At 47.5% G+C, this 27,665-nt stretch overlaps 1 protein-coding gene and 1 long non-coding RNA gene across 3 annotated transcripts in view; one reads left to right on the plus strand and one right to left on the minus strand.

The window, feature by feature from the left end:
* Window positions 1-27,665, minus strand: part of RAB6B (RAB6B, member RAS oncogene family) — a 159,828-nt gene that overhangs the window by 39,331 nt on the left and 92,832 nt on the right. Inside the window, exon 2 of the mRNA XM_029068914.2 lies at window positions 4,098-4,156. Coding sequence (XP_028924747.1) covers window positions 4,098-4,156 — 59 coding nt within the window. The remainder of the gene's footprint in view (window positions 1-4,097; window positions 4,157-27,665) is intronic.
* On the plus strand, window positions 786-27,251 carry LOC114813219. Of its 2 annotated transcripts, none has more exons than XR_003760889.2 (3): window positions 786-932; window positions 24,539-24,632; window positions 26,942-27,251. It is a non-coding gene; the product is annotated as an uncharacterized LOC114813219 (long non-coding RNA). The 2 variants fall into 2 exon arrangements; XR_003760892.2 differs by having other exon boundaries at window positions 26,961-27,251.

A 27,665-nucleotide genomic window follows, 5' to 3' on the forward strand; every position in this document is an offset into this window, starting at 1 on the left:
CCTTCTCAACATAACAACGTAATGCACAGAGGCACCCCCTTGCTGCGTCAACATCGGCAAACAGGATCTCCATTCAGCCTGGATGGGCTTCTGCCATTTTAAGACCTCTCCTTCTCCTGAGGGAAAGGAAAGGGATCACAATAGGAGCAGCTGGAGATCCGTAGTGGCAAGGAGATAAAGGTAAGGGGAGGGATAGCATGGCCATCCAACCCACGTCAGGCAGGCCAGGCAGTCATTCGACCCTCCAGTTCTGCCCCCCGGAGTCAGACGTCAAGAGGAGACAGTGGCCTAGTGGAAAGAATGTGGGCCTGGAAGTCAGGAGACCTGGTTGTGAGTCCCATTTCCACCACTGCCCCGCTGTGAAACCTTGGGCAAATCACTCAACCTCTCTGGGCCTCAGTTTCCTCATCTATACAGGAATAAGAAAATAATTAATAACCAGACAGGGACTGTGCCCAACCCAATTTTCTTGTATCCAGCATGGCGTAGTGGTTAGAGCACGGGCCCGGGAGTCAGAAGGTCACGGGTCCTAACCCCGGCTCCGCCACTTGTCTGCTGGGTGACTTTGGGCAAGTCACTTCACTGGGCCTCAGTTCCCTCATCTGTAAAATGGGGATTGAGACTGTGAGCCCCATGTGGGATATGGACTCTGTCCAACCCGAATTGTTTGAAGCTACCCCAGCACTTTGTACAGTTCCTGACATATCGTAAGTGCGTAACAAATGCCACAATTATTAATTATTATTATTATCCTTCATTTTCTTGTCCTGCCTCACCCCTCCAGCTCCAGTTTGAGGGACCGGCCCCTCCCACCGGCCTATTTGGAGCTCTGGGAGAATCTGGCCACTGCAGGCTTCTGGAGCACAGGGTGAGAAAGCAGAGATTGCTGGGAAGAAGATAAGAGCCAAGCGCCGTTGCCATCTGGAGACAAGGTGAGGGAGCTTGATAGTTTGTGTTTCCGCAGCTGCTGTTGCTGTTGGGGACCTGCCCAGGGAGATGGGCACAGCAGAAGCAGAGAGCGGGCGGTGGGCAGCGGGAGGGGAGAGCGGGGAGTGATAGCGGTGCCATTGGAGGCCACAGGAAGTATGAGCTGGAGAAACAATCCTGAGCTACCAAACTGTTAAAACCCGCCTTCAACCAATCAATCAGTCAATCAATCCATCAATGCTTTTGATTGAGTGCTTACTGTGTGCAGAACTGAAGGCTCAAAGACCCAGAAGGGCAGAAAGTACTATCCGAGGGGTGGTGCCCTTCTATTTCCCTTCTAGACTGTAAGCTGCTTGTGGGCAGGGTATGGGTCAAACCAACTGTTTATATTTTCTTCTCCCAAGTGTTTAGTACTTAAGTACTTACTATGTGCCAAGCACAGTTCTAAGCGCTGGGGTAGATGCAAGCTAACCAGGTTGGACGCAATCCCCATCCCATATGGGGCTTAAAGTCTTCATCCCCATTTTACAGATGAGATAACTGAGGCAAAGGGAAGTGATTTAACTAAAATCACACAACAAATGAGTGGATTAGAACCCAGGTCCTTCTGACTCCCAGGCCCCTGCTCTACCCTCTAAACCATAGCTCGTGTCTTAGCCAAATCTCCTACCCCAGGAGTCACCCCAGACTCTTCATCCTAAAATGCCCACAGAAGGTACAGAACACCAAACACGCTGACAAATCCTTGTGGGCAGGGGTGGCATCTATCAACTCCATCGTACTGCACCCTCCTAAGCCCTTACTACAGTGGACTGCACACAGGAAGCACTCAATACATAACACTGAATGACTGGAGTAGGAGCTTGCTCATGTCAGAGAAAAGAGGCTGGGCAGGAGAGCCTACATATTCTATTCATCTTAATGACCTCAGGGTGATCTTGTTTATCTTTGAAGCAAGAGAACAATTTCTTTGTCGGCTTGTAAGCCATCAAATCATGAAGGAAAGAAAAGTCCCTTTTGTCTTTTTGGGGCCCTGGGAGAATTCATTACTACCAGAGTGAGTTTGTTCAGAATCTGAGTCAGAGGCCTCACTTTCTAATTATGTCTACCAGCAGGGGAAATCTATTGGGCTGCAGCAAAAATGTCTGGAGAAATCACTCCCATCCACCAGAGTGCTTGGCCAGTTGTTGTTTTTTTAATGGTATTTGTTAAGCACTTACTATGAACCAGGCACTGTTCTAAACGCTGGGGTAGATAGAAGGTAATTCATTCATTCATTCAATCTGCAGAGCAATGTGCTAATCGCTTGGAAGGTACAGTACAACAATAAACAGACACATTCCCTGCCCACAACGAGTTCGCAGTCTAGAGGTGGGGAGACAGATATTAATATAAATAAATGAATTATAGATATGTGCATAAGTGCTGTGGGGCAGGGAGGGGGGAAAGAGCAAAAGGAGCAGGTCAGGGTGATGTAGAATGTAAGCCCGTCAATAGGCAGGGACTGTCTCTGTTGCGGATTTGTACATTCCAAGCGCTTAGTACAGTGCTCTGCACATAGTAATTGCTCAATAAATACTATTGAATGAATGTAGAAGGGATTGGGAGAAGGGAAAAGGGGAGTTTAGTCAGGGAAGACCTCTTGGAGAAGATGTGCCTTCAATAAGGCTTTGAGGCGGGGAAGAGTAATTGAGGGATTTGAGGGAGGAGGGCGTTCTAGGCCAAAGGCAGAACGTGGGCCAGGGGTCGGCGGTGAGATAGGCGAGATTGAGGCACAGTGAGAGGGTTGGTGTTAGAGGAGTGAAGTGTGCGGCCTGGGTTGTATTAGGAGAGTAGTAAGGTGAGGTAGGAGGGGTCAAGGTGATAGAGTGTTTTAAAGCCAATCATGAGCAGTTTTTTTATGATGCAGAGGTGGAAGGGCAACCACTGGAGTTTTTTTGAGGAGTGGGATGACATGTCCTGAGTGTTTCTGTAGAAAAATAATCCAGAGAGCCCATTGATGTATGGACTGGACTGGGGAGAAGTAGAGTCTGAGAGGTCATAAAGAAGGATGATGCGATAATCCAGGTGGGATAGGATGAGTAATTGTATTAATGTGGTAAAAGTGTGAATGGAGAGGAAAGGGCAGATTTTAGTGATGCTCTGAAAGTGGGACCAACAGGATTTAGTGATGGATTAAATATGTGAGTTGAAAGAGAGAGAGGAATCAAGGATAATGCCAAGGTTATGGGAAAGTCAGGGGGAGGACAGGGTTTAGGTGGGAAGATGAGGAGTTCTGTTTTGGACACGTTAAGCTTGAGGTGACGGGGGAACATCCAAGTAGCAATGTCTTGAAGGCAAGAAGAAATGTGAGAACCCAGAGGGGGAGAGAGCTCAGGGCTGGAGATGTAGATTTGGGTATCATCTGCATAATGGTGGTAGGTGAAGCCATGGGAGTGAATGAGTTCCCCAACAGAGTGGGTGTAGGTGGAAATTCGAATTAGAACAGGATTAAAACCCAGATCCTTCTGATTTCCAGAGCTGTGCTGTATCCACTAAGCTATGCTGCTTCAAAGTTTGCCACTTGTCAGCTGTGTGACCTTGGGCAAGTCACTTAACTTCTCTGTGCCTCAGTTACCTCATCTGTAAAATGGGGCAAAAAACCAACATAATAATTAATAATCCTGCTTACTCTGCCACCTTCTTAGAGCCTGTTCCTGGCTCTACCACTTGTCTGCTGAATGACCCTGGGCAAGTCACATCGCTTCTCTATGCTTCAGTTACCTCATTTATAAAATGAGGATTAATCAGCCCGTCATCAGTCAGTCAATCATATTTAATGAGCATTTACTGAGCAATATACCTAGAGCTTGGGAGAGTACAAGATAACAATATAACTGACACATTCCCTGCTCACAACGAGCTTACAGTCGAGTGGACTCTTTATGGTTTAGAAGCCCCAAAGGATTGGTCTGCCAGATCCTAAATTAAACCCATCCCCCCCTTCAAAGCCATATGCAGAGGAGGGTATTAGCAAAAAGTACTAAGTGCTTAGTACAGTGCTTTGAACACAGTAAGCGCTCAATAAATGCGATCGAACAAATGAGTGTTGCTGTTGGCAACTGCTCATCCAAATTAGCTGCAGCTGTTAAAGAGGGGAAGGGAGGAGGTAGAGGGAGAGGTGAACTCACCTGGTAAGTGTTGTCGAAGCTGTCATACATGAACCGTGTGATCAGAGATGTCTTCCCAACTGCAAGACAACAAGAAGGAAGGAAATTAGCACTTGAGGGCATAGTTTCTATCTCTATCTGCCATTTATTCATTCAATTGCATTTATTGAGCGCTTACTATGTGCCGAGCACTTTATTAAGCCCTTGGAAAGTACAATTCGGCAACAGAGACAATCCCTACCCAACAACGGACTGAAGTCTAGAAGGGGGAGACAGACAACAAAACAAAACAAGTAGACAGGCATCAATAGCATCAATATAAATAAATAGAATTACTGATATATACATGTCATTAAGAAAATAAATAGAATGATAAATATGTACACATATACACAAGTGCTGTGGGACAGGGTGGGGGGTAGAGCCGAGGGAGGGAGTCGGGGTGGTGGGTAGGTGAGGAGCAGAGGAAAAGGGGGGCTCAGTCTGGGAAGCCCTCCTGGAGGAGGTGAGCTTTCTGACCGGCTGGTCTGGGAGCTTTTTGAAGACAGCGATTGTCCCTTCTGATTCTTACTCTCTCCCAAGCTCTTAGAACAGTGCTCTGCACACAGTGGGCCCTCAATTAATGCTATATTGAGCATATTGACCAAAGTGATCCAAAGCCAAATTCTCCCCTCATTTTAATTAAAGGAGAGGAAAAAGGAAAGGAAAAGGTTTCAAGTGTGAATGGTGAATTCCTGGAACATATAATGGATTTAAAGAAAAGGGACTGTGGAAAGATGCTCAAGTTTCCCCAGCCCAGTGTCTGTAACCATAGGAACGTAACAGTGCCTTATTGTGTCCATAACAGACCAATCTACCAGTCCTGAGGTAACTGATGAACTGGTGATTGGGAAGATGGGGGAGGGGGAAATCATTGGTGACCACCCTCTGAGGAAGGTTAGTTTTCCTTTTCTTTTATGGTATTTGTTAAGCACTTTCATTCAATCATTCAATCGTATTTATTAATAATAATAATGATTATGGTATTTGTTAAGCACTTACTATGTGACATGCACTGTTGTAAGCACGGGGGTAGATATAGGGTAATCAGGTTGTCCCACGTGGGGCTCACAGTCTTCATCCCCATTTTACAGATGAGGTAGCTGAGGCACAGAGAAGTGAAGTGATTTGCCCAAGCTCACGCAGCAGACAAGTGGCGGAGGGAGTCCTGACTCCCAAGCCCGGGCTCTTTCCCCAGAGCCAAGCTGCTTCCCTATTTAGCGCTTACTTTGTGCAGAGCACTTAGTATCTAGCAGGCAGTATACTAAGCTCTGGTGTAGATACAAGTCATTCATGTGTCCCACATGGAACTCATAGTCTTACTCTCCATTTTACAGATGAGGTGACTGGGGCATAGAGAAGTGAAGTGAGTGGACCAAGATTCACTCATTCATTCATTCATTCATTCATTCATTCATTCATTCAATAGTATTTATTGAGTGCTTACTATGTGCAGAGCATAAGCGCTTGGAATGTACAAATCGGCAACAGATATTCACAGTCCCTGCCCTTTGACAGGTTTACAGTCTAATCGGGGGAGACAGGCAGACAAGAACAATGGCAAAAATAGAGTCGAGGGCAAGAACATCTCATAAAAACAATGGCAAATAAATAGAATCAGGGTGATGTACATCTCATTAAACAAAATAAACAAAATAAATAGGGTGATGAAGATATATACAGTTGAGCGGACGAGTACACTGCAGGGGGGTGGGATGGGAGGGGGGAGGAGGAGAGGGAAAGGGGAGAAGAGGGTTTAGCTGCGGAGAGGTGAAGGGGGGAGTAGAGGGAGCAGAGGGAAAAAGGGGGGAGCTTAGTCTGGGAAGGCCTCATGGAGGAGGTGAGCTTTAAGTAGGGTTTTGAAGAGGCAAAGAGAATCAGTTTGGCGGAGGTGAGGAGGGAGGGCGTTCCGGGACCGCGGGAGGACGTGGCCCGGGGGTCGACGGCTGGATGGGCAAGACCGAGGGATGGTGAGGAGGTGGGCGGCGGAGAAGCGGAGCGTGCGGGGTGGGCGGTGGAAAGCGAGAAGGGAAGAGAGGTAGGAGGGGGCAAGGTGATGGAGAGCCTTGAAGTCTAGAGTGAGGAGTTTTTGTTTTGAACGGAGGTCGATAGGCAACCACTGGAGGTTTTTAAGAAGGGGAGTGACATGCCCAGAACGTTTTTGCAGGAAGATGAGCCGGGCAGCGGAGTGAAGAATAGACTGGAGCGGGGCGAGAGAGGAGGAAGGGAGATCGGAGAGAAGGCTGACACAGTCGTCTAGCCGGGATATAACGAGAGCCCGTAGCACTAAGGTAGCCATTTGGGTGGAGAGGAAAGGGCAGATCTTGGCGATATTGTAAAGGTGAGACCGGTAGGTCTTGGTAATGGATCGGATCACACAGCAGGCAAGTGGCAGAGCCGGGATTAGAACTCAGGTCCTCCTCACTCCTCGGCCCTTGCTCTAGCCACTAAACCATGCTTTCCTGGAGGCATTCTTGAAGGAAGAGAGGAAAGGTCGTGATTTGGAGGAACTGAGAGGCAAGTAATAATGATGGTATTTGTTAAGAGCTTACTATGTGCAAGCACTCGTCTAAGCACTGGGGTAGATACAAGGTAATCAGGTTGTCCCATGTGGGGCTCACAGTCTTAATCCCCATTTTACAGATGAGGTAATTGAGGCACAGAGAAGTTAAGTGGCTTGGCCAGAGTCACACAGCTGACAAGTGCGGGAGCCGGGATTAGAACCCACAACCTCTGACTTCCAAGCCCGGACTCTTGCCACCAAGTCACGTGACCTCACTGTCCTGGAAGTGCACCCCAGAATCCTTCCAGGCTGAAGTCCCCTCACCTGCTCAGGCAGTCGTCACTCCAAAGTTACTCATTTTGGTTCCCTTAAAATGCAGACTATTCTCAACCTGGATTATGATATTTGTTAAGCGCTTATATGTGCCAAGCACTGTTCTAAATGCTGGGGTAGGTTCCAGCTAATCAGGTTGGACACAGTCCCTGTCCCTCATGGAGCTCCCAGTCTTAACCCCCATTTTACAGATGAGGGAACTGAGGCCCAGAGAAGTGAAGTGACTTTCCCAAGGTCACCCAGCAGACAAGTGGCGGGGCCAGGATTAGAACCCAAGTCCTTCTGACTCCCAGGCTGGTGAACTGTCCACTAGGCTATGCTGCTTCTCAAATAGTTCTCTGGAGAGTATGATTGGGGAATTTGTTAAGCGTTTACTATGTGCCAAGCACTGGCATAGAAACAAGACAATCTGTCCCTGTCCCATATGGGGCTAACAGTCTAAGTGGGAGGGAGAATAGGGATTTTATTCCCATTTCACAGATGAGAAAACTGGGATACAGAGAAGTGACATGACTTGTCCAAGGTCATAGAGCAGTCACATGGCGCATCTGGACTTAGAAGGTCATGGGTTCTAATCCCAGCTACACTACTTTTCTGCTGGGTGGCCTTGGGCAAGTCAGTTCCCTTCTCTGTGCCTCCGCTACCTCATCTAGAAAATGAGATTTAAGACTGAGCTTTATACAGGACAGGGACTGTGTCCAACCCAATTTGCTTGTATCCACCCCAGTGCTTAGTACAGTGCCTGGCACATAATAAGTGTTTAACAAATTCCACAATTATTATTATTATTTGGAATTAGAATCCAGTGTCTTGATCCCAGGTCCGTGGTTTCTCTACCAGGCCGCGCTACAGCATTACACACTTGCGCTAACAGTTTCCTTTTCCCTCTATCTGACGGGGAACATCTGACAGACTCTGCAATGGAAACGCTGTAGCATAGTGACTAGACCATGGGCCCGGGAGTCAGAAGAATCTGCGTTCTGTTCTTGGCTCCACCATGTATCTCCTGTGTGGTCTTGGGCAAATCACTTCACTTCTCTTGGCCTCAGTTACCTCATCTGTAAAATGGGGATTAAGACGGAGGCCACTTGTGGGACAGGGATTGTGTCCAACCTGAAAACTGTGGGGGTCCCTCACTGGGTCCCCCTCAATTCTCCATGTATACCCATCCCCAACTCCTCTGACTTCAAGGCTTGTGCTCTTTCCACTACGCAACACCGCTTTTCACGTTATGGTCACATTTTCTCCCACTCCCAGAGAATGGCTATCAGGCGGTGCTCTTGATTTCTGGTTCTCGGCTCTTGTGATTCCTTGTCATTCTTATCGTGCTGCTCCATATTTGCAAAGCGCTTTATGGACACTGAACCAACTCTGTTCATTCAATCGTATTTATTAAGCGCTTACTGTGTGCAGGGCACTGTACTAAGCAGTTGGAAAGTACAATACAGCAAGAAGTAGAGACAATCCCTGCCCACGATGGGCTCACAGTCTAGAAGGGGGGTGAAAGGCATCAAAACAAGTAAACAAGCATCAATAGCAGAGATATAAATAAATAGAATTATGGATATATACACATTACTTTAAATAGAATTATAAATGTGTACATATATACACAAGTGCTGTGGGAGTGGGTAGAGCAAAGGGAGTGAGTCAGGGCGATGGGGAAGGTAGGAGGAGCAGAGGAAAATGGGGGCTTAGTCTGGGAAGGCCTCCTGGAGGAGGTGAGTCTTCAGTAGGACTTTGAATGGGAGGAGTGTGATTGTCTGGAGGACTTGAGGAGGGAGGTTTTCCAGGCCAGAATAGTACTGTACTTTCCCAAGCACTTAGTATTGTGCTCTGCTCAAGGTAAATGCGAAATAAATACCATTGATTGATTGATTGTGTGTTCAGTTTCCACGTGGGAGACAATGCAGAGACTGGTGAACCTTGTTGCTGGCAGAAAGTTTTTGAAACCATCTGCAAACCAGTCCTCTAGATGTAAACTCGTTGTGGGCAGGGAATGTCTGTTTATTGGGAAGCAGCATGGTGTAGTGGATAGAGCAAGGGCCTGGGCGTTAGAAGGTTGTGGGTTCTAATCCTGGCTTCTCCTCTTGTCTACTGTGTGGCCTCGGGAAAGTCACAACTACCCTGTGCCTCAGTTATCTCATCTGTAAAATGGCTATTAAGACTGTGAGCCCCATGTGGGACATGGACTGTGTCCAACCTGATTTGCTTGTATCCACCTCAGCGCTTAGTACAGTGCCTGGCACATAGTAAATGTTTAACAAATACCATCATTATTACTGGTATATTGTACTCTCCCAAGCGCTTAGTACAATGTTCTGCCCACAGTAAATGTGCAATAATCCTGATTGGCTGACCTGAGTGAAAACACATGACCAGGAAACTGCTGATCTCTTCCCTCTTGCCTCTCCTCACTCCTTAAAAAAAACCCTATCATTATCAACATCATCCATCACCATCGTAATTGATCATTGTCATCAATAACAAAAGAGAATTTATTGAATGCCTGTTGTGTGTAGAGGGCTCTCCCAATATTATATCAGAAAAATTAGCTTGCATCCCATTCTGTTTTCCTCCCACTTTTCCCCATTCCCTTTTATTTTCCTCCCACATTTCCCATTGCACTCTGTTTTCCTCCCTCTTTTCCCATTGCATTCCATTTTCCTCCCTGTTTTCCCATCACATTCCATTTTCATCCTTCTTTTCCCATCATATTCTGTTTTTTTCCCTCATTTCCCATCCCACTGTGTTTTCCTTTCTCTTTCCCCTGTCTCCTGCTCTCCCACTCCCAGAAAATGGCTATCAGGTGGTGCTCTGTTGACTTCAGGTTCTTGGCTCTTGTGATTCCTTGTCATTCTTATTGTGCTGCTCCATATTTGCAAAGCGCTTTGTGGACACTGATTGCCCTTCACAACACGCCCATGACTCATGATTATGCTATTCAGCCAGGTTATTAATATCCTCATTAAGAATGTAATTTTACAGAACGGGAATGGAGAAATGAGATGATGGGAGTAGGTGGACCGACAAATGAAGAAGCCAGTTTTCCCCTCCGAAGATTTGGAAGAGTCAGTCAGTACTGAGCGCTTACTGTGTTCAGAGCACTGTACCGAGTGCTTGGGAGAATACAAACAGAAATAAAAACATACATTCTCTGTCCACAACAAGCTTACAGTCTAGAGGGTGGGGCGATAGACATTGATATAAATAAATTACCGATGTGTACATAAGTGCTGCCGGGCTGAGTCGGGGCATGTATAAAGGGAGCAAGTCAGGGCGACGCAGAAGAGAGTGGGAGGAGAGGAGGTCTCAGTCAGGGAAGGACTCTTGGAGATGTGCCCTCAATAAGACTCTGAAGAGTACGAGAGTAATTGTCTTTCGGATTTGAGGAGGGAGGGTTTTCCAGGCCAGAGGCAGGATGTGGGCGAGAGGTCGGAGGCAAGATGGATAAGTTTGAGGGACAGTGAGAAAGTTAGAATTAGCGGAGTGAAGTGTGCAGGCTGTGTCATAGTAGGAGAATAACAAGGTGAGGTAGGAGGGGGCAAGGTGGAATGAAGAAGGACCAGGGAGAAGAACCCGGGAATCATTTGGGGAGAGAAGTGGGAAAGGTGGGAGAGAGCGAATTTGCAGTGGCTTTTGTCCTTTGGTGGAGGCAATGGCTCCAATCTCGGGCTTGGCATAGGAATCGCAAGACTATAGAGTAGTAATAATAATAACGATGATAATTATGGCATTTGTTAAGCACTTACTATGTGCCAAGTATTGTTCTAAGCACTGGGATAGATATAATAATAATAATAATGATCGTGTTTGTTAAGTGCTTACTATGTGCCAAGCACTGTTCTAAGCAATGGGGTAGATTGGGGCTCCCAGTCTTAATCCCCATTTTACACATGAGTTAACTGAGGCACAGAGAAGTTAAAGGGCTTGCCCAAGGTCACCCAGCAGACAAGTGGTGGAGTCAGGATTAGAACCCATGACCTCTGACTCCCAAGCCCAGTCTCTTTCCACTAAGCCACACTGCTTCTCCTATCAGGTCCCACTTGAGGCTCACAGTTTAAATAGGAGGGAGAACAGGTATTAAATCTCCATTTTGAAAATGAGGTAATTGAGGCCCAGAGAAGTCAAGTCACTTGCCCAAGATCACACAGCAGACAATTGGCGGAGCTGGGATTAGTACCCAGATCCTTCTGACTCCCAGGCCCGTGTTCTATCCATTAGCCCACACTAATCCCCAGATCCAGGATAATCAGGTTGTCCCATGTGAGGCTCACAGTCTTAATCCCCATTTTACAGATGAGGTAACTGAGCCTCAGAGAAGTTAAGAGACTTGCCCACAGGCACACAGCTGACGAGTGGAGGATCCGGAATTTGAACCCACGACCTTCGACTCCCAAGCCTGGGCTCTTTCCACTGAGCCACGCTGCTTCTCACGAAATGGGGATTAAGACTGTGAGCCCCATGTGGGACAGGGACTATGTCCAACCTGATTATCTTGGATCTACCTCAGAGCTTAGACTAGTGCTTGACATACAGTAAGCACTTAGCAAATACTATCGTTATTGTTATTATGCAGGCTCACAATCCAATGTGGAAGGCTGGGAAGTCCCTGGTCTGATGGGCAAAACGAACATATTCAAGAGCGGTGAAAAAGAAGAGCATCCCACAAGAATAGGTCACGGTCACTCTGGGGTAACACTCCCTCTCCCTCACCTCCCCCACCATACACACCAAGCCACAGGGAAAATGAACAAGGACCCACTGTAAGCCATCTCCAGACTATAAGCTCATCAGCATGGCTCAGTGGAAAGAGCCCGGGCTTGGAAGTCAGATGTCATGGGTTCGAATCCCCGGCTCTGCCACTTGGCAGCTGTGTGACTGTGGGCAAGTCACTTCATTTCTCTGTGCCTCAGTTACCTCATCTGTAAAATGGGGATTAACTGTGAGCCTCACATGGGACAACCTGATACCCTTTATCTACCCCAGCGCTTAGAACAGTGCTCTGCACATAGTAAGCGCTTAACAAATACCAACATTATTATTATTATTATTATAATACAACTGAATTAGCTGGCATATTCCCTGCCCATAGTAATTCTGGTATTTGCAAAGCGCTTACTATGTGCTCCAGGGACTACTGCTAGAATGGATACAAGCAAATCGGGTTGGACAGTCACAGTCTCAATCCCCACTTCACAGATGAGGTAACTGAGGCACAGAGAAGTGAAGTGGCTTGCCTAAGGCCACACAGCAGACAGGCAGTGGAACTGGGATTAGAATTCATGACTTCAGACTCCCAGGCCTGGGCTCTATCTTCTATCCACGATGCCATGTGGCTCATCTTACAGTTTACAGCTGTAATAATAATGTTGGTATTTGTTAAGCGCTTACTATGTGCAGAGCACTGTTCTAAGCGCTGGGGTAGACACAGGGGAATCAGGTTGTCCCACGTGGGGCTCACAGTCTTAATCCTGACTAACAAATCCTGATTTGTTAAAGCTGACAAGTGGCAGAGGGGGATTGGAACCCATGACCTCTGACTCCAAAGCCCATGCTGCTTCCCTTATTATACTCTCTCAAGCACTTTGTACAGTGCTCTGCACATAATAAGCACTTCATAAATACCAGTGATTGACTGATTGATCGACCCACTACAAGCTGGGCATTTGTTGAGGGTAAAGAGAGTTCCTGCCCCATTCTTAATGGGACAGAAAAGGGTATAATAATAATGTTGGTATTTGTTAAACGCTTACTATGTGCCGAGCACTGTTCTAAGCGCTGGGGTAGACATAGGGGAATCAGGTTGTCCCACGTGGGGCTCACAGTCTTAATCCCCATTTTACAGATGAGGGAACTGAGGCACAGAGAAGTTAAGTGACTCGCCCACAGTCACACAGCCGACAAGTGGCAGAGCCGGGATTCGAACCCACTCCCAAAGCCCGTGCTCTTTCCACTGAGCCATGCTGCTTCTCCTTGATGGGGATGTTGAAGAATGGGTGCAAACTGATCCTAGTGGCTGGATTTGCTGCTTTGTTATTTGTGTAGGGATTCTGAGGTGAGGAAAGTCTTAGATCCCGGAGGAGTCTCTAGACTGTAAGCCTGTTGTGGGTAGGGATTGTCTCTCTTTATTGCGGTAATGTACTTTTCAAGCTCTTAGTACAATGCTCTGCACACAGTAAGCGCTCAGTACATACGATTAAATGAATGAATGAATCTAGTCTGTGTTTTGCCTCTCAGGCCTCTTCCAGTCTGCTATCCCTGCAGTCCAAGGGTGCCGAGAATTCTCCCAGCCCGGGTTTCCGGCTCAGAGCCATTCACTCTTTCATTCATTCAATAGTATTTATTGAGTGCTTACTATGTGCAGAGCACTGTATTAAGCGCTTGGAATGTACAATTCGGCAACAGATAGAGAAAATCCCTGCCCATCGATGGGCTTACAGTCTAAACCAGAATGAAGCATCGGGCACTTATTTCTTAATCAAAGAAAAGAAGCCGTGGCTTCTTGGAACAGTGGAGCAAAAATGTGGAAAAGAGACGCAGTTCTTTCATCTAGGGGAAACTATTAGTTCTATCAGGCAATAGTTTGATTCCAGCTCGGGATGGGATGGGGGCTTGGTGGTGTTTTGTACATTAAGGGTCTGGGTTCTTGATCCTGTTTGTTTCCTCATCCTCTCTCTCCCACTTCTGACCACATGTGGCTGCTTCCTCAGTCACCTCCCTGAAGGTCCTTAATGGTGCACTGGGTTAAGCCTGAAGTCTGAGAATAATAGTAATAATAATGATGTTGGTATTTGTTAAGCACTTACTATGTGCAGAGAACTGTTCTAAGTGCTGGGGTAGACACAGGGGAATCAGGTTGTCCCACGTGGGGCTCACAGTCTTCATCTCCATTTTACAGATGAGGTGACTGAGGCCCAGAGAAGTTAAGTGACTTGCCCACAGTCACACAGCTGACAAGTGGCAGAGCCGGGACTCAAACCCATGACCTCTGACTCCAAAGCCTGTGCTCTTTCCACTGAGCCACGCTGAGAAGCAAGGTGGCCTAGTAGGAAGAGCACAGACCTGGGAGTCAGAGGACCTGGGTCCGCAGAGTGGCTTAGTGGCAAGAGCCCGGGCTTGGGAGTCAGAGGTCATGGGTTCTAATCTCGGCTCCGCCACTTGTCTGCTGGGTGACCTTGGGCGAGCCACTTAACTTCTCTGTGCCTCAGTTACCTCATCTGTAAAATGGGGATTGAGACTATGAGCCCCACTTGGGACAATCTGATTAACTTGTATCTACCCCAGTGCTTAGATCAGTGCTTGGCACCTAGTTAAGCGCTTAACAAATACCAACCTTATTATTATCCAGGCCCCACCACTTGTCTGCTGGGTGACCTGGGCAAGTCAATAATAATGATAATAATAACTGTGGTGTTTGTTAAGTGCTTACTACATGCCCGACACTGTACTAAGCAGGGGGGTAGATAGAAACTTATCAGGTTGGACACAGTCCCTGTCCCACATGAGGCTCACACTCTTAATCCCCATTTTTACAGATAAGGAAACTGAGGCACAGAAATGTGAAGTGACTTGCCCAAGGTCACACAGCTAAGTGGAGGACCTGGGATTAGAACCCTGGGCCTTCTGACTCTCAGGCCCTTGTTCTATTCATTAGGTATCACTGCTTCTGGACTGTCTCCAACCAGTAAGTGCTTAACAAATCGATTAAAAAAACAAAAAACCAAAAACCCAGCTTGGAATACTGGAGACTTAGGCTCCCTGGAATGCAGTGAAAGGGAAAACCTGAAAGAGTTTACTCTGAGGATACTGCAGAGGCTCTCCCTCCCCCTGCTGCAGGCAATACTAATACACTAATAATTAAAAAAAATGATATTTGTTAAATACCTATTATGTGCCAAGGCCTTTACTAAGCACTGGGGTAGATACAAGGTAATTAATTCAATTGTATTTACTGAGCGCTTATTGTGTGCAAAGCACTGTACTAAGGGCTTGGAATATACAATTCAGCAACAGATAAACACAATCCCTGCCCAACAACGGGCTCATAATCAGGTCAGACTCCATGCCTGGCCCACCTGGGGCTCCCATTGTAAGGGGACAAGGACAAGAGGTCTTTCATTCTTATTTTATAGATGAGGAAACTGAGACCCAGAGAAGTTAGGTGACTCGCTCAAGGTCACACAGCTGGCAAGTGTCAGAGGTGGGATGAGAGCCCAGGTCCCCTGGTTATGTTCTTCTGGCCCTCGCTCCTTGGCTACTGGTCCCTTCCCTGCCCATCCCAGGAGTCTCAGCTTTGGAATTCCTACTGGATTCCTTTGTTCACAAAATTGTATCTTTGTGAGCTGGAAACTCAGTACTAATAACATCTGCAACTGCCTCCAAAATGAATTTTTTTTTCCAAGTGCAAAAGCTCAGCAATTGCAGGCAGGTTTTATTAAAGACAGGGTGGCAAAAGAGGCTTCTCTCCCTTCCTCCTTCCCTCCCTCTCTCCCATTTCTCATCCTCCTTGGTTTTATTGGAAGCGTCGGGTGGTCTTGCCTCATACACATAGAGACAGATTAGCCGGTCATGCTACAAGCAGAAGTCTTCAGGTGTTTTAATACATGCCCTTTTGAGGTAAGGGGCTTCTCCCCACAATTTGACAGGGGGGTGGAGGGGACAGGGAGGGAACAGCACTTAGAACAGTGCTTGGAACATGGTAAGCGTTTAACAAATGTCATAATTGTAATAATAATAATAATTATTGAACAGTTAATAACAACAGGCCTATTAGAATAATAATAATTATGGTATTTGTTAAGCGCTTACTAAGTGCCAAGCACTGTTCTAAGCGCTGGGATAGTTACAAGGTTTTCAGGTTGTCCCACTTGGGGCTCACAGTCTTGATCCCCATTTTACCGATGAGGTAACTGAGGCACAGAGAAGTGACTTGCCCGAAGTCTTACAGCTGACAAGTGGTGGAGTCAGGATTAGAACCCACCACCTCTGACTCCCAAGCGCGGCCTCTTCCCACTAAGCCAAGCTGCTTCTCTAATGAATGAATGTCCAGGTGAGCATACGACTTCCTTGTTACTGGAAAGCACAAGAACTTTCATTCATTCAGTAGTATTTATTGAGCGCTTACTATGTGCAGAGCACTGTACTAAGCACTTAGAATGTACAATTTGGCAACTTGCGGGGGCTGTGGCCAGATCCCCCCCTAAGCAGAGAGCCCCAGCTGTCTCTGACCCCTGACGCCTTCATCCTGGTTGGTGCTTGGTCTGTGTTCTGCACACAGTAAGCGCTCAATAAATACTACTGTCAGACTGACTGGCCTCAGTCACACAAGCGCAGTGCAAGGTGGCAATACCATTCTGTTCCAGCAGACATCTGAAGAGTGGGCTCCTATCAACCCAAGAGCAGCGTGGCCCAGTGGCTAGATCCTGGGCCTGGAAGTCAGAAGGAACCGGGTTCCAATGCCGGCTCTGCCGCTGAGTGACCTTGAGCAAGTCACTTCACTTCTCTGTGCCTCAGTTACCTCATCTGTAAAATGGGGATTAAGACTGTGAGCCCCATGCGGGACTATGCCGACCTGATTAGCTTGTATCTACTCCAGGGCTTAGTACAGTGTCTGGCTTGTAGTAAGCACGTAACGAGTGAGATATATTACTCTAGCACATATTCATTTATTAATTTGCATCCTTTCTCAGCACTTATGAACAAACATAGGCGGCATAGCCTAGTGACAAAAGTACAAATCTGGGAATCAGAAGACTTGGGTTCTAACCCTTGTTCTGCGGTTTGCCTGCTTGTGTGACCTTGGCAAGTCACTTAATAATAACAATTTTGGAATTTGCTCCGGGTCTCAGTTTCCTCATCTGTATAATGGAGATAAAAGACCTGTTCTCCCTTGCTCTTAGACTGCGCAGATAATTTATTCCAGTTATTCCATATCTGTATATTTTTAGGTCTTTCTCCACCATCAGAGCATAAGCTCTCTGTGAGGAGGGAGCATGTCATGCTTCTGCTGTGCTTTTCCCAGCACTTAACATAGAGTTTCACATCCCTTGCTGCCATGACCACTACTCTTGCCGGCCTGGTGCTACTAGGATCCAGGTCGAGAGCCAGTAGGGAGAGTGTCTGACCCCTGGGCCTGGATTTCACGCTCCATAAGCCCTATCTGGCTCTTCCTGCCCCCTGCTGATATTCTAGATCCTGTTATTATTATTATTAATGGTATAATAATGATGATGGCATTTAAGTGCTTATTATGGGTGAAGCGCTGCATTAAGCACCGGGGTTGTTACAAGCAACTTGGATTGGGCACAATCCCTGTCCTAGATGGGGCTCACAGTCTCAATCCCCATTTAACAGACAAGGGAACTGAGGCCAAGAGAACTGAAGTGACTTGCCCAAGGTCACAGCAGACTGTGGCAGAGCCAGAATTAGAACTCATCACCTTTTGACTCTTAGGCCTGTAGTTAGATCAGCGCATGAGCTGTGGGCATGGTCAAGAGGTGAAAGCAGTCAATCGTATTTACTGAGTGCTTCCTATGTGCCGAGCACCGTACTAAGCACTCGGAAGAGACCAATATAACAGAGTACAATGTAAACCCACAAGGAGCTCACAGTCTACATGGGGACCCAGACATTAATATAAATAAATGCATTAGAGATGTAGACATAAGTACTGTGGGGCTGAGAGATGGGTGAATAAAGGGTGCAAATCTAAGTACGAGGGTGACGTAGAAGGGAGTGGGAGAAGAGGAAATGAGGGGAAGGCCTCTTGGAGGAGATGTGATTTTAACAAGGCTTTGAAGGTGGGCAGAGTGATCGTCTGTCGGATGTGAAGGGAGAGAGAATTCCAGGCCAGAGGCAGGATGTGGGCGAGGAGTCGGCGTTGAGAGAGACGAGATTGAGGTACAGGGAGTAGGTTGGCGTTAGAGGAGCGGAGTGTGCTGTCTGGGTTGGAGTAGGAAAAGCAGGAACCAGAGAGGGATGCTGAGGGGTCAGACTGAATCAGCTCCTTAACGGCCTCGGGAATCCGATCCCGAGGCTGAACACAATAGGCCGCGGCCCTCGGCCCAAATGTCTGGTGGGTGAAAGTGGCTCCGATTGCCTACCCCTCTGCCCTGCCTATCCTCTTTCTGCCGGCAGTTGGGAGAGGGCCTCAGCCACTACCTGCTCCTTTCCCTTTCAGGGTTTGCGGTAAAAAGGTGGGGCCATTACTGGCAGGAAGGGAGAGGGTTGACTCAAATGACTCCTTTCTCCCCTTTCCAGCTCAAAAACCGAAATGACTCCCCCACCATACTGGATCCATCCAGATTCGGCCTGGATGTGGCTGAGAGCCGGGGAGGGGGCTGTGACTACCCACTTTGGAGGGGAAACAGAGGCCTAGAAAGAGAAATGAGGCTGCCTCGGAGTCAGTGATGAAAGGAAATGGGGGCGGGAGGATGTATTCAGCTTGAATCCCAGCCCCTCTCAGCCCCCACCCTGGCCCAGGAATCATCTAGCAGCCGGGCTACGCAGAGTGAACCATTTCCATTTCCATGCTGACCCCCTGACTCCTTCAGACCTCCAGACTCTCTTCTCACTCATCAGAAGGTCTCCCCAGAGGCCCAGGGTCTCAGACCTGCCCTTGTGTCTTCAGGAAAAATCTTTATTTTCCAGCCAGTTCTGTTCCAGGAAACCTTAGTCAACTCCTCCATCCCTCATATCCTCTCAGAGGGTCAAACATTGAGGTCACCCTGGGATGTACCGATCTGTTGCAAGTGGAACCAAGGCACTCTCTTTTTTGAAAATTTTTTTTTGGTATTTGTTAAGTGCTTAATATGTGCCAGTACTAAGTGCTGGGGTAGATATAAGCTAATCAGATTGGACATGGTCCATTTTTTAAAAAATGGTACTTGTTAAGTGCTTACTATGTGCCAGACACCATATCAGGCACTGGGATAGATGCAAGCTAATCAGATTGGACACAGGTCCTGTACCAAATGAGACTCACAATTTGAATCTCCATTTTACAGATGAGGTAACTGAGGTACAGAGAAGTGAAGTGACTTGTTCAAGATCACACAGCAGACAAGTGGCAGAGCTGGGATTAAAACCCAGGTCCTCTGACTCCCAGGCCTGGGCTCTGTCCATTAGGCCATGCTGCTTCTCCTGAAGCCAGTTTCATTTAGAGAGGGTTTGAATCCCAGCTCTGCCACTTGTTTGTTGTGTGACCTTGAACAAGTCATTTATGTATGTGTGTGTTTGTGTTTTGTGGGGGGGGGGGTGTATGTCGGGGGGAGGGACTATTCCGCTCTATGATGGAAGCCCGCTCCAAGCCCGCTCCCACCCCCCAGCAGCTTGTAGGCCCCTCAGAAATCCTCAGTATTCCAGCCCAAGCCCAGATCCCCATGGAAACCACACATAAAGAGAAGGAGAAAGGGAGGCGAGGTTCATTCAGTTCCCTTGAACCTCCTACCCCTTCCTGGTTTCCTTTACTCTAAGGGTGATTTGGTCTGCACCGTGGCACAAGGATGCTTCAGTCAATCCACAATGCTTATTGAGTCCCCACTGTGTGCAGAGCACTGAGCTAGTGTGGTCAGTGTACTTACAGAGTGCTTAATGTATGTAGAGCTCCCAGTGCTTAGAACAGTGCTTGGCACATAGTAAGTGCTTAACAAATACCATTATTATTATTACTAATCGATCAATTAATCAATGGTATTCACTGAATCCTTATTGTGCACAGAGACTGTAGTAATACATCAATGATATTTATTGAGTGCCTACTGTGTGCAGAGTGCTGTACTAAACCAGAAGAAGCATGGCTTAGTGGCAAGAGCACGGATTTGGGAGTCAGAGATCATGGGTTCTAATTCCGGCTCCTCCACTCATCTGCTGTGTGACCTTGGGCAAGTCACTTAACTTCTCTGTGCTCCAGTTACCTGATCTGTAAAATGGGGATTGAGACTGTGAGCCCCATGAGGGACAGGGGCTGTGTCCAACCTGATTACCTTGTATCTACCCCAGAGCTTAGGAGAGTGCTTGGCACATAGTAAGCTCTTAACAAATGCCATAATTATTATTATTATTTACTAGTCAATCGCTTATCTTTATTGAATGCTTACTGGTGACGATGACAATGATGGTATTTGTTTAGCACTTACTAGATACCAAACACTGTTCTAAGTTCTGCGGTAGATTCTAGTTCATCAGGTTGGACACAGTTCCTGTCCCACATGGGGCTCGGTCTTAATCCACATTGTACAGATGAGAGAACTGAAGCACAGAGAAGTTAGGTGACTTGCTTAAGGTCACACAGCAGAAAAGTGGCAGAGCCGGGACTAGAATCCAGGCCCTTCTGACTCCCAGGTCTTTGCTCTACCCACTAGGCCACACTAATTTACAGTGCTCTGTGTGCAGAGCACTGCATTAATCTATCAGTGGTGTTTATGGAGTGCTTTCTGGGTACAAAGCACTGTACTAACTGCTCTGGAGAGTACAACAAGTAGAGTTGGTAGGTACAAGGTTGGTAGGTAGATACAAGGTACCTCAACGAGGTTGCAGTCTAGTGGGAGAGACACTGACATTAAAATCAGTTACAGAGAGGGAAAGTAGCGGAGTATAAGGATACATACAAAAGTGCTGTGGAATGAGGTGAGTATAAGCATAAGTAACGTAGAAGGGAGGCTGTATAGGGTGGGGAATGGGGGGGGGGGTTAATCAGGGAAGGCTTCTCAGAGGAGGTGATTTTAGTAGAGCTTTGAAGATAGGGAGAATGGTGGTCTGTTGTATATGAAGGGGGAGGACCTTTGGGAAGGAGGGTGTTAGCGAGGGGTCTGTGGTGAGAAAAACCAGCTAGAGACATAAAGCATAGGTTGGTAAGTAGGTTACTAAGAAAGTAACAATAGAATTAAATAATTATGGTATTTGTTTATAATAATAATATTAATTATGGTATTAAGTGCTTACTATGTGCCAACCACTGTACTAAGCTCCAGGGTAGATGGAAGGTAATCAGGTTGTCCCACGTGGAGCTCACAGTCTTAATCCCCATTTTTACAGATAACTGAGGCACAGAGTAGTTAAATGGCTTGCCCAAGGTCACTCAGCAGACAAGTGGCAGAGCTGGGATTAGAACCCACGACTTCTGACTCCCAAGCCTGTGCTCTTTCCACTAGGCTTTGCTGCTTCTCTGCTTCTATGTTAAGTGCTTAGTATGTTGCCAGGCACTGTACTAAGTGCTGGGTGGATACAAGCAAATCGGGTTGGACACGGTCCCCATCCCACGTAGGGCTCACATTCTCAATCCCCATTTTACAGATGAAGGAACTGAGGCACAGAGAAGTAAATTGACTTACCCAAGGTCACACAGCAGACAAGTGGCGGAGCCGGAATTAGAACCCAGGTCCTTCTGACTCCCAGGGCCGGGCTCCATCCACTAAGCCATGTGATCCAGAGAAGCAGCGTGGCTCAGTGGAAAGAGCCCGGGGTTGGGAGTCAGAGGTCATGGGTTTGAATTCTGACTGCCCCTTGTCAGCTCTGTGACTGTGGGCAAGTCACTTCACTTCTCTGTACCTCAGTTCCCTCATCTGTAAATTGGGGATAAAGACTGTGAGCCTCATGTGGGACAACCTCATTCCCCTGTATCTACCCCAGCGCTTAGAACAGTGCTCTGCATGCAGTAAGCACTTAACAAATACCAACATTACTACATTATTATCCCTGCCTTCAAGGATCTTACAGTTTAGCAGTGAAACGGACACAACGAAGTTTCATATAGGAGGAAATAGAGTAGATTCCCAAGCGCTTAGTACAATGCTCTGACCACAATAAATTCTTAATAAATATGATTGAATGAATGAATATGTATCTGGGATTTAAGAATACTTAAGTGTTTGGGTGGCACTGAAGGGCTGAGGTGGCAGTTGGGATATATGGGTTGGAGAGAGTAGGGATACCTTAGTGAAACCCTTCTGGAGGAGACGTGATTTCTGAAGGGTTTTGAAAATGGGAGAGTCTGAGGCGTAGGAAGGGGAAGGGAGTTTTTAAAAAATGGTGGCAGAATGAAGTATGGACCGGAGAGGGAAGAGGCTAGGGGCGGGGAGACCAGCAAAGAGGTTGATGCAGTAGTCAAGAGGGCATATGACCAGTGCCTGGATCAGCAGTGTGAGAAGCAGCATGACCTAGTGGAAAGAGCCCGGGTCTAGGAGTCAGAGGACCTCCATTTTAAACCTGCGTCTGACATTTACTTGTCTGCTGTGTGACCTTGGATGAGTCACTTAAATTCTCTGTGCCTCATTTACCTTATCTGTAAACTAGGGATTAAGACTGTGAGCCCCATGTGGGATAAGGACTGTATCCAACCTGAGAAGAGAAACAGCAGGCTCTAGTGAATAAAGCATGGGCCTAGGAATCAGAAGGACCTGGATTTTAATCCTAGTTCCATCAGTTTTCTGTGTGACCTTGGGTAAGTCACTTCACTTCTCTGGGCCTCAGTTACCTCATCTGTAAAATGGGGATCAAGACTCTGAGCCCCATGTGGGAAAGGGACTCAGTCCAATCTGCTCTGCTTGTATCCAGCCCAGTGCTTAGTAGTGCCTGGTACATTCATTCATTCAATCATATTTATTGAGCGCTTACTATGTGCAGAGCGCTGTACTAAGCTCTTGGAATGTACAATTCGGCAACAGATAGAGACAATCCCTCCCAATAACAGGCTCACAGTCTAAGTGACTGTGAGCACATAGTAAGAGCTTAACAACTATGACAATTACTTTTATTAGTACAAGCTTGTATCTACCCTAGTGCTTAGTACAGTTCCTTGCAGATAGCGAGTGCTTAACAAATATTCATTCATTCATTCAATAGTATTTATTGAGCACTTACTATGTGCAGAGCACTGTACTAAGCACTTGGAATGAACAAATCGGCAACAGAGACAGTCCCTGCCGTTTGACGGGCTTACGGTCTAATGGGGGGAGATGGACAGACAAGAACGATGGCAATAAATAGAGTCTAGGGGAAGAACATCTCGTAAAAACAATGGCAACTAAATAGAATCGAGGCGATGTACATTTCATTAACAAAATAAATAGGGTAATGTAAATAGATACAGTTGAGCGGACGAGTAAAGTGCTGAGGGGAGGGGAAGGGAGAGGGGGAGAAGCAGAGGGAGATGGGGGGAAAAGAGGGTTAAGCTGCGGAGAGGTGAAGGGGGGGGCGGTAGAGGGAGTAGAGAGAGAAGGGGAGCTCAGTCTGGGAAGGCCTCTTGGAGGAGGTGAGTTTTAAGTAGGGTTTTGAAGAGGGGAAGAGAATCAGCCTGGCGGAGGTGAGGAGGGAGGGCATTCCGGGACCGCAGGAGGACGTGGCCCGGGGGTCGACGGCCGGATAGGCGAGACCGGGGGACGGCGTGGAGGTGGGCGGCAGAGGAGCGGAGCGTGCGGGGTGGGCGGTAGAAAGAGAGAAGGGAGGCGAGGTAGGAAGGGGCGAGGTGATGGAGAGCCTCGAAGCCTAGAGTGAGGAGTTTCTGTTTGGAGCGGAGGTTGATAGGCAACCACTGGAGGTGTTTAAGAAGGGGAGTGACATGCCCAGAGCGTTTCTGCGGGAAGATGAACTGGGCAGTGGAGTGAAGAACAGACCGTAGCGGGGCGAGAGAGGAGGAAGGGAGATCGGAGAGAAGGCCGACACGGTAGTCTAGCCGGGATATAACGAGAGCCCGTAGCAGTAAGGTAGCCGTCTGGGTGGAGAGGAAAGGGTGGATCTTGGCGATACTGTAAAGGTGAAACCGGCAGGTCTTGGTAACGGATAGGATGTGTGGGGTGAACGAGAGACGAGTCAAAGGTGACACCATTAACCAACCCCCAAAAACAACGCTGTGGCCATTTGCAGGGAGTAGAAGGAACAGATCCTGAAAGAGATCCTATTTTCTCTTTATTTGGGTTCATTTTGTTCTCTGGTAATCTATTTGGACTTAAACAAGACCCTTTTTTATCCAGAGTTCAGGAAACTCTAGGGATTTAATGCTTCCCAGACGATGTGCCTATGAAAGGTGAATTTCCATCCTGCATAAATGTATTTACATATCCTCACCTAGTAAATTAAAAAAAAAATTGTCCATCTATGAGAACTGTTAAAAACAGCATTCTGAGCATAGCAGCTCTTGATCTAAATGACTCTGTTTTTGTCTCAGGAAGTCCCCCATTTCAGGTGGGATGTATATCACATCTGCAAATTCCAAATTGGGGGAGGGGGGGACAGGAGATTGCTTCTTTCCCAAAACAGATAAGGCCTGCTTGGACAGGAGATTGCTTCTTACTCAAAACAGATAAGGCCTGCTTGAAGAGTCTCTTTTGTCATTGAAGAAAACACACTTGTCCAAGTTCTTTTGTGATTGGCTACTTCTCCTATACGTTGCAAATAAAGGCACAGCCAAACAGGAGAGGGGTGCCGTTGTGTCACTCGTACCTCTCCGGAGGTGAACGGGCACTCGGTCACCTTCCACCCTTTTCTGATCTATCCAACACTGTCTCTGAGTGTTACTCTCCTTGCTTGCGTCACCACCTTGGGTTCGAATCCTCACTACTTTTTAGTTCCATTCCCTTTTCGAGTACAGTTTCTTGGCAACCGCAAAGGGACCCTCGTGCCGTGACCAACTTCAATGCAGAATGGATCAGAGAGGGGATGGTGAATCCACCTAGCGCGCAATCGTAAGTCTAAGAGATCCGCTTTTAGGGCCCGGATCCTCCCTCCCTCCTTTGACCTGGTTCTGCTTAATTAGGAGCGCCCGTCAGAGAGCGGGTAAGCGATGTTTCTTTCCCGGAAATAGGGAAAGGGTTATCCTCCCGGTGTAGGGTTGGAGGGTTTCTAGTGAAAGACGTTTCACTAGGGTCTGGGAGACGTCCCAGGGTCTGGGAGACGTCCCAGGGTAGGGTCTGGGAGACATCCCAGGATCCTAATCATTTAGGCGGGACCGTTGATCAGTATGGGGCCAGGTCACAGTAAGCCTAAGGAGTGTTTAACTAAATTGCAGAAGTTGTGGGACGAGGGTGTCCTTCCGGTACAAAAAGGAATGATGAAAAAAAATTCTTGCAGTGTCATAAAGCAGCGTGGCTCAGTGGAAAGAGCACGGGCTTTGGAGTCAGGGCTCATGAGTTCGAATCCCAGCTCTGCCACTTGTCGGCTGTGTGACTGTGGGCAAGTCAATTAACTTCTCTGTGCCTCAGTTCCCTCATCTGTAAAATGGGGATTAAGACTGTGAGCCCCACGTGGAACAACCTGATTCCCCTATGTCTACCCCAGCGCTTAGAACAGTGCTCGGCACATAGTAAGCGCTTAACAAATACCAACATTATTATTATTATTATTATAAAGTATGGACCCAGTTTCAAGATCAAACCGGCCATTATATCTGGCCTGAAGGAGGTTCGTTTGATCCTCAAATTCTCAAAAGACTCCGGGAGATCCTATGTGTCTCTCGTGCCGGGGATATGTGTTACTGGTATTTATGGGCTGAGGCGGGAACAAGAGAAAATCCTGCCAGTGTTCCAGAAGCACTAGCCACCCCTAAAACGTCTATTCTTGGGTGCAGTTCTCCTCAGCCACCTGGACTATATCCTCAGTTGCCCATTGCCCCCTCACTTAGCCCTTCCCCACCGTCCTACCTCCCACCAGTGCATCCACCTCCCGCAGTCACGGCCCCGGTACAAGTATCTCATCAACAGATCCCTGTTGAAGGTGGACAGTTAATGGTTACTTCCCTTCCTTCCCATATCCCATTCCAGCCCCAGACACTGTTGTTGTGGCAACAGAATACTCCTCCCTTCGCCCAAAATCCTACGGAGGTCCATAGACGAGTTTTGGGCATCTTTAGGACCCATTCTCCAACCTGGGCAGATGTAGAGGAGCTGTTGGAACTTTTTTTTTACTAGAGATGAGAGGCAGCGTATACGCGCCCAGACCATAAGATTAGAAGGTGAAGGCCAGCCCCATGTGGCCTGGCCAGTTGCGGATCCTAACTGGAACTTGAATGTAGAAGGAGACCGGCAGTGCCTTACACAGGCTCGTCAGACCCTATTAATCGCCATTCAGGAGATAGGTAGAAAACCTCCTGATTGGGATTCCTTTAATGGGTTGAGGCAGAAGGACATAGAGACCTCAGATGAATTCTTTAATCGATTAAGTGAAGCGGCTGAGACTTTAGTACAGTTGAATTTGGATAATGATCAGGACGTCAGGGCTCTGGCTACCGCCTTTGTTAAACAAGGGAAATTTTCTAATTATTTTGATAAATTTATTCCCGGATGGAGTTCTAAGCCCCTTACCGAACTCAGAGGGATTGCTCGTCATGTAGACTATGAAACAGGACAATGCAGCTAAGGTCCTGGTAGTCCAGGCACCAAGAAACTCCCCGAGGATCACTCAACTTGGAGAATTGCCCGATTCTCTTTGGAGCACAGGACCCTCAGCAATTTAACTCAGAATCCTGGAATTTGTGCCTTAGGGGTTATTGTGCCAGGACTGTCTGTACATCAAAACCTCTCTTTTTATGGATGGCATGCCTTTGCTCTTGGTCTTCTTCCCCACTGTGGGCATGGAAAGTCTCTCTCGCTCCCTTTTCAATCTCTCTGCTGAGCTCTGTCTGTTAGCCAGCTACACAGAAAACGTCATCACCGCCCTTCAGTCGGAGGTGAATTCCCTGTCCCGTGTGGCCCTACAGAACCGAATGGCCTTAGACCTACTCCTCGCCAATCAGGGAGGGGTCTGCGTGGTCCTAAACCAGTCCTGTTGTTTCTACCGGGATGAGTCTAGCCGCATAGAGACTGACGTTCAGAAGATCACAACTTAAATGGGTCGCCTGCCTTCCCAGCGCGACTACGCTTCTGGGTCCTGGTGGGATTGGTTGGGACTCTCGAACATGCCTGCTTGGCTGGGAAATTTGACCAGTGGACTAATTGCCTTTGTCCTCCCTATTATATGTGCCCTTTTCCTGGTTTGCTGTGTCATTCATCTTCCAAAGCTGTGTTTCCAAAATGCAGCCCAATCGATAATGCTGTTGCGCCCAGTGCTGTTGCACCCGTCAGGAGCACCCCTCACATGGGAAGACCTTCTCGAGATCACCCAGCGCTTGGACAAGACCTACAGCTCCCATAGGTGCCGTTTCTCGGGAAGACCTTTGTACCTCGAAGAGGGACATGTGATCTCCGCAGGGTCTGGGCCGTGCTGGGCTCAAAAGGGAGGATTGTTAAAAACAGCGTTCTGAGCATAGCAGCTCTTGATCTAAATGACTCTGTTTTTGTCTCAGGAGGTCCCCCATTTCAGGCGGGATGTATATCACATCTGCAAATTCCAAATTCGGGGGGACAGGAGATTGCTTCTTTCCCAAAACAGATAAGGCCTGCTTGGACAGGAGATTGCTTCTTACCCAAAACAGATAAGGCCTGCTTGAAGAGTCTCTTTTGTCACTGAAGAAAACACACTTGTCCGAGTTCTTTTGTGATTGGCTACTTCTCCTATACGTTGCAAATAAAGGCACAGCCAAACAGGAGAGGGGTGCCGTTGTGTCACTCGTACCTCTCCGGAGGTGAACGGGCACTCGGTCACCTTCCTCCCTTTTCTGATCTATCCAACACTGTCTCTGAGTGTTACTTTCCTTGCTTGCGTCACCACCTTGGGTTCGAATCCTCACTGCCTTTTAGTTCCATTCCCTTTTCGAGTACAAGAACCTTCAATGTTACCAATAG

The sequence above is a fragment of the Ornithorhynchus anatinus genome, chromosome 1, assembly GCF_004115215.2.
Source record: "Ornithorhynchus anatinus isolate Pmale09 chromosome 1, mOrnAna1.pri.v4, whole genome shotgun sequence".
NCBI classification, from domain to species: domain Eukaryota; kingdom Metazoa; phylum Chordata; class Mammalia; order Monotremata; family Ornithorhynchidae; genus Ornithorhynchus; species Ornithorhynchus anatinus.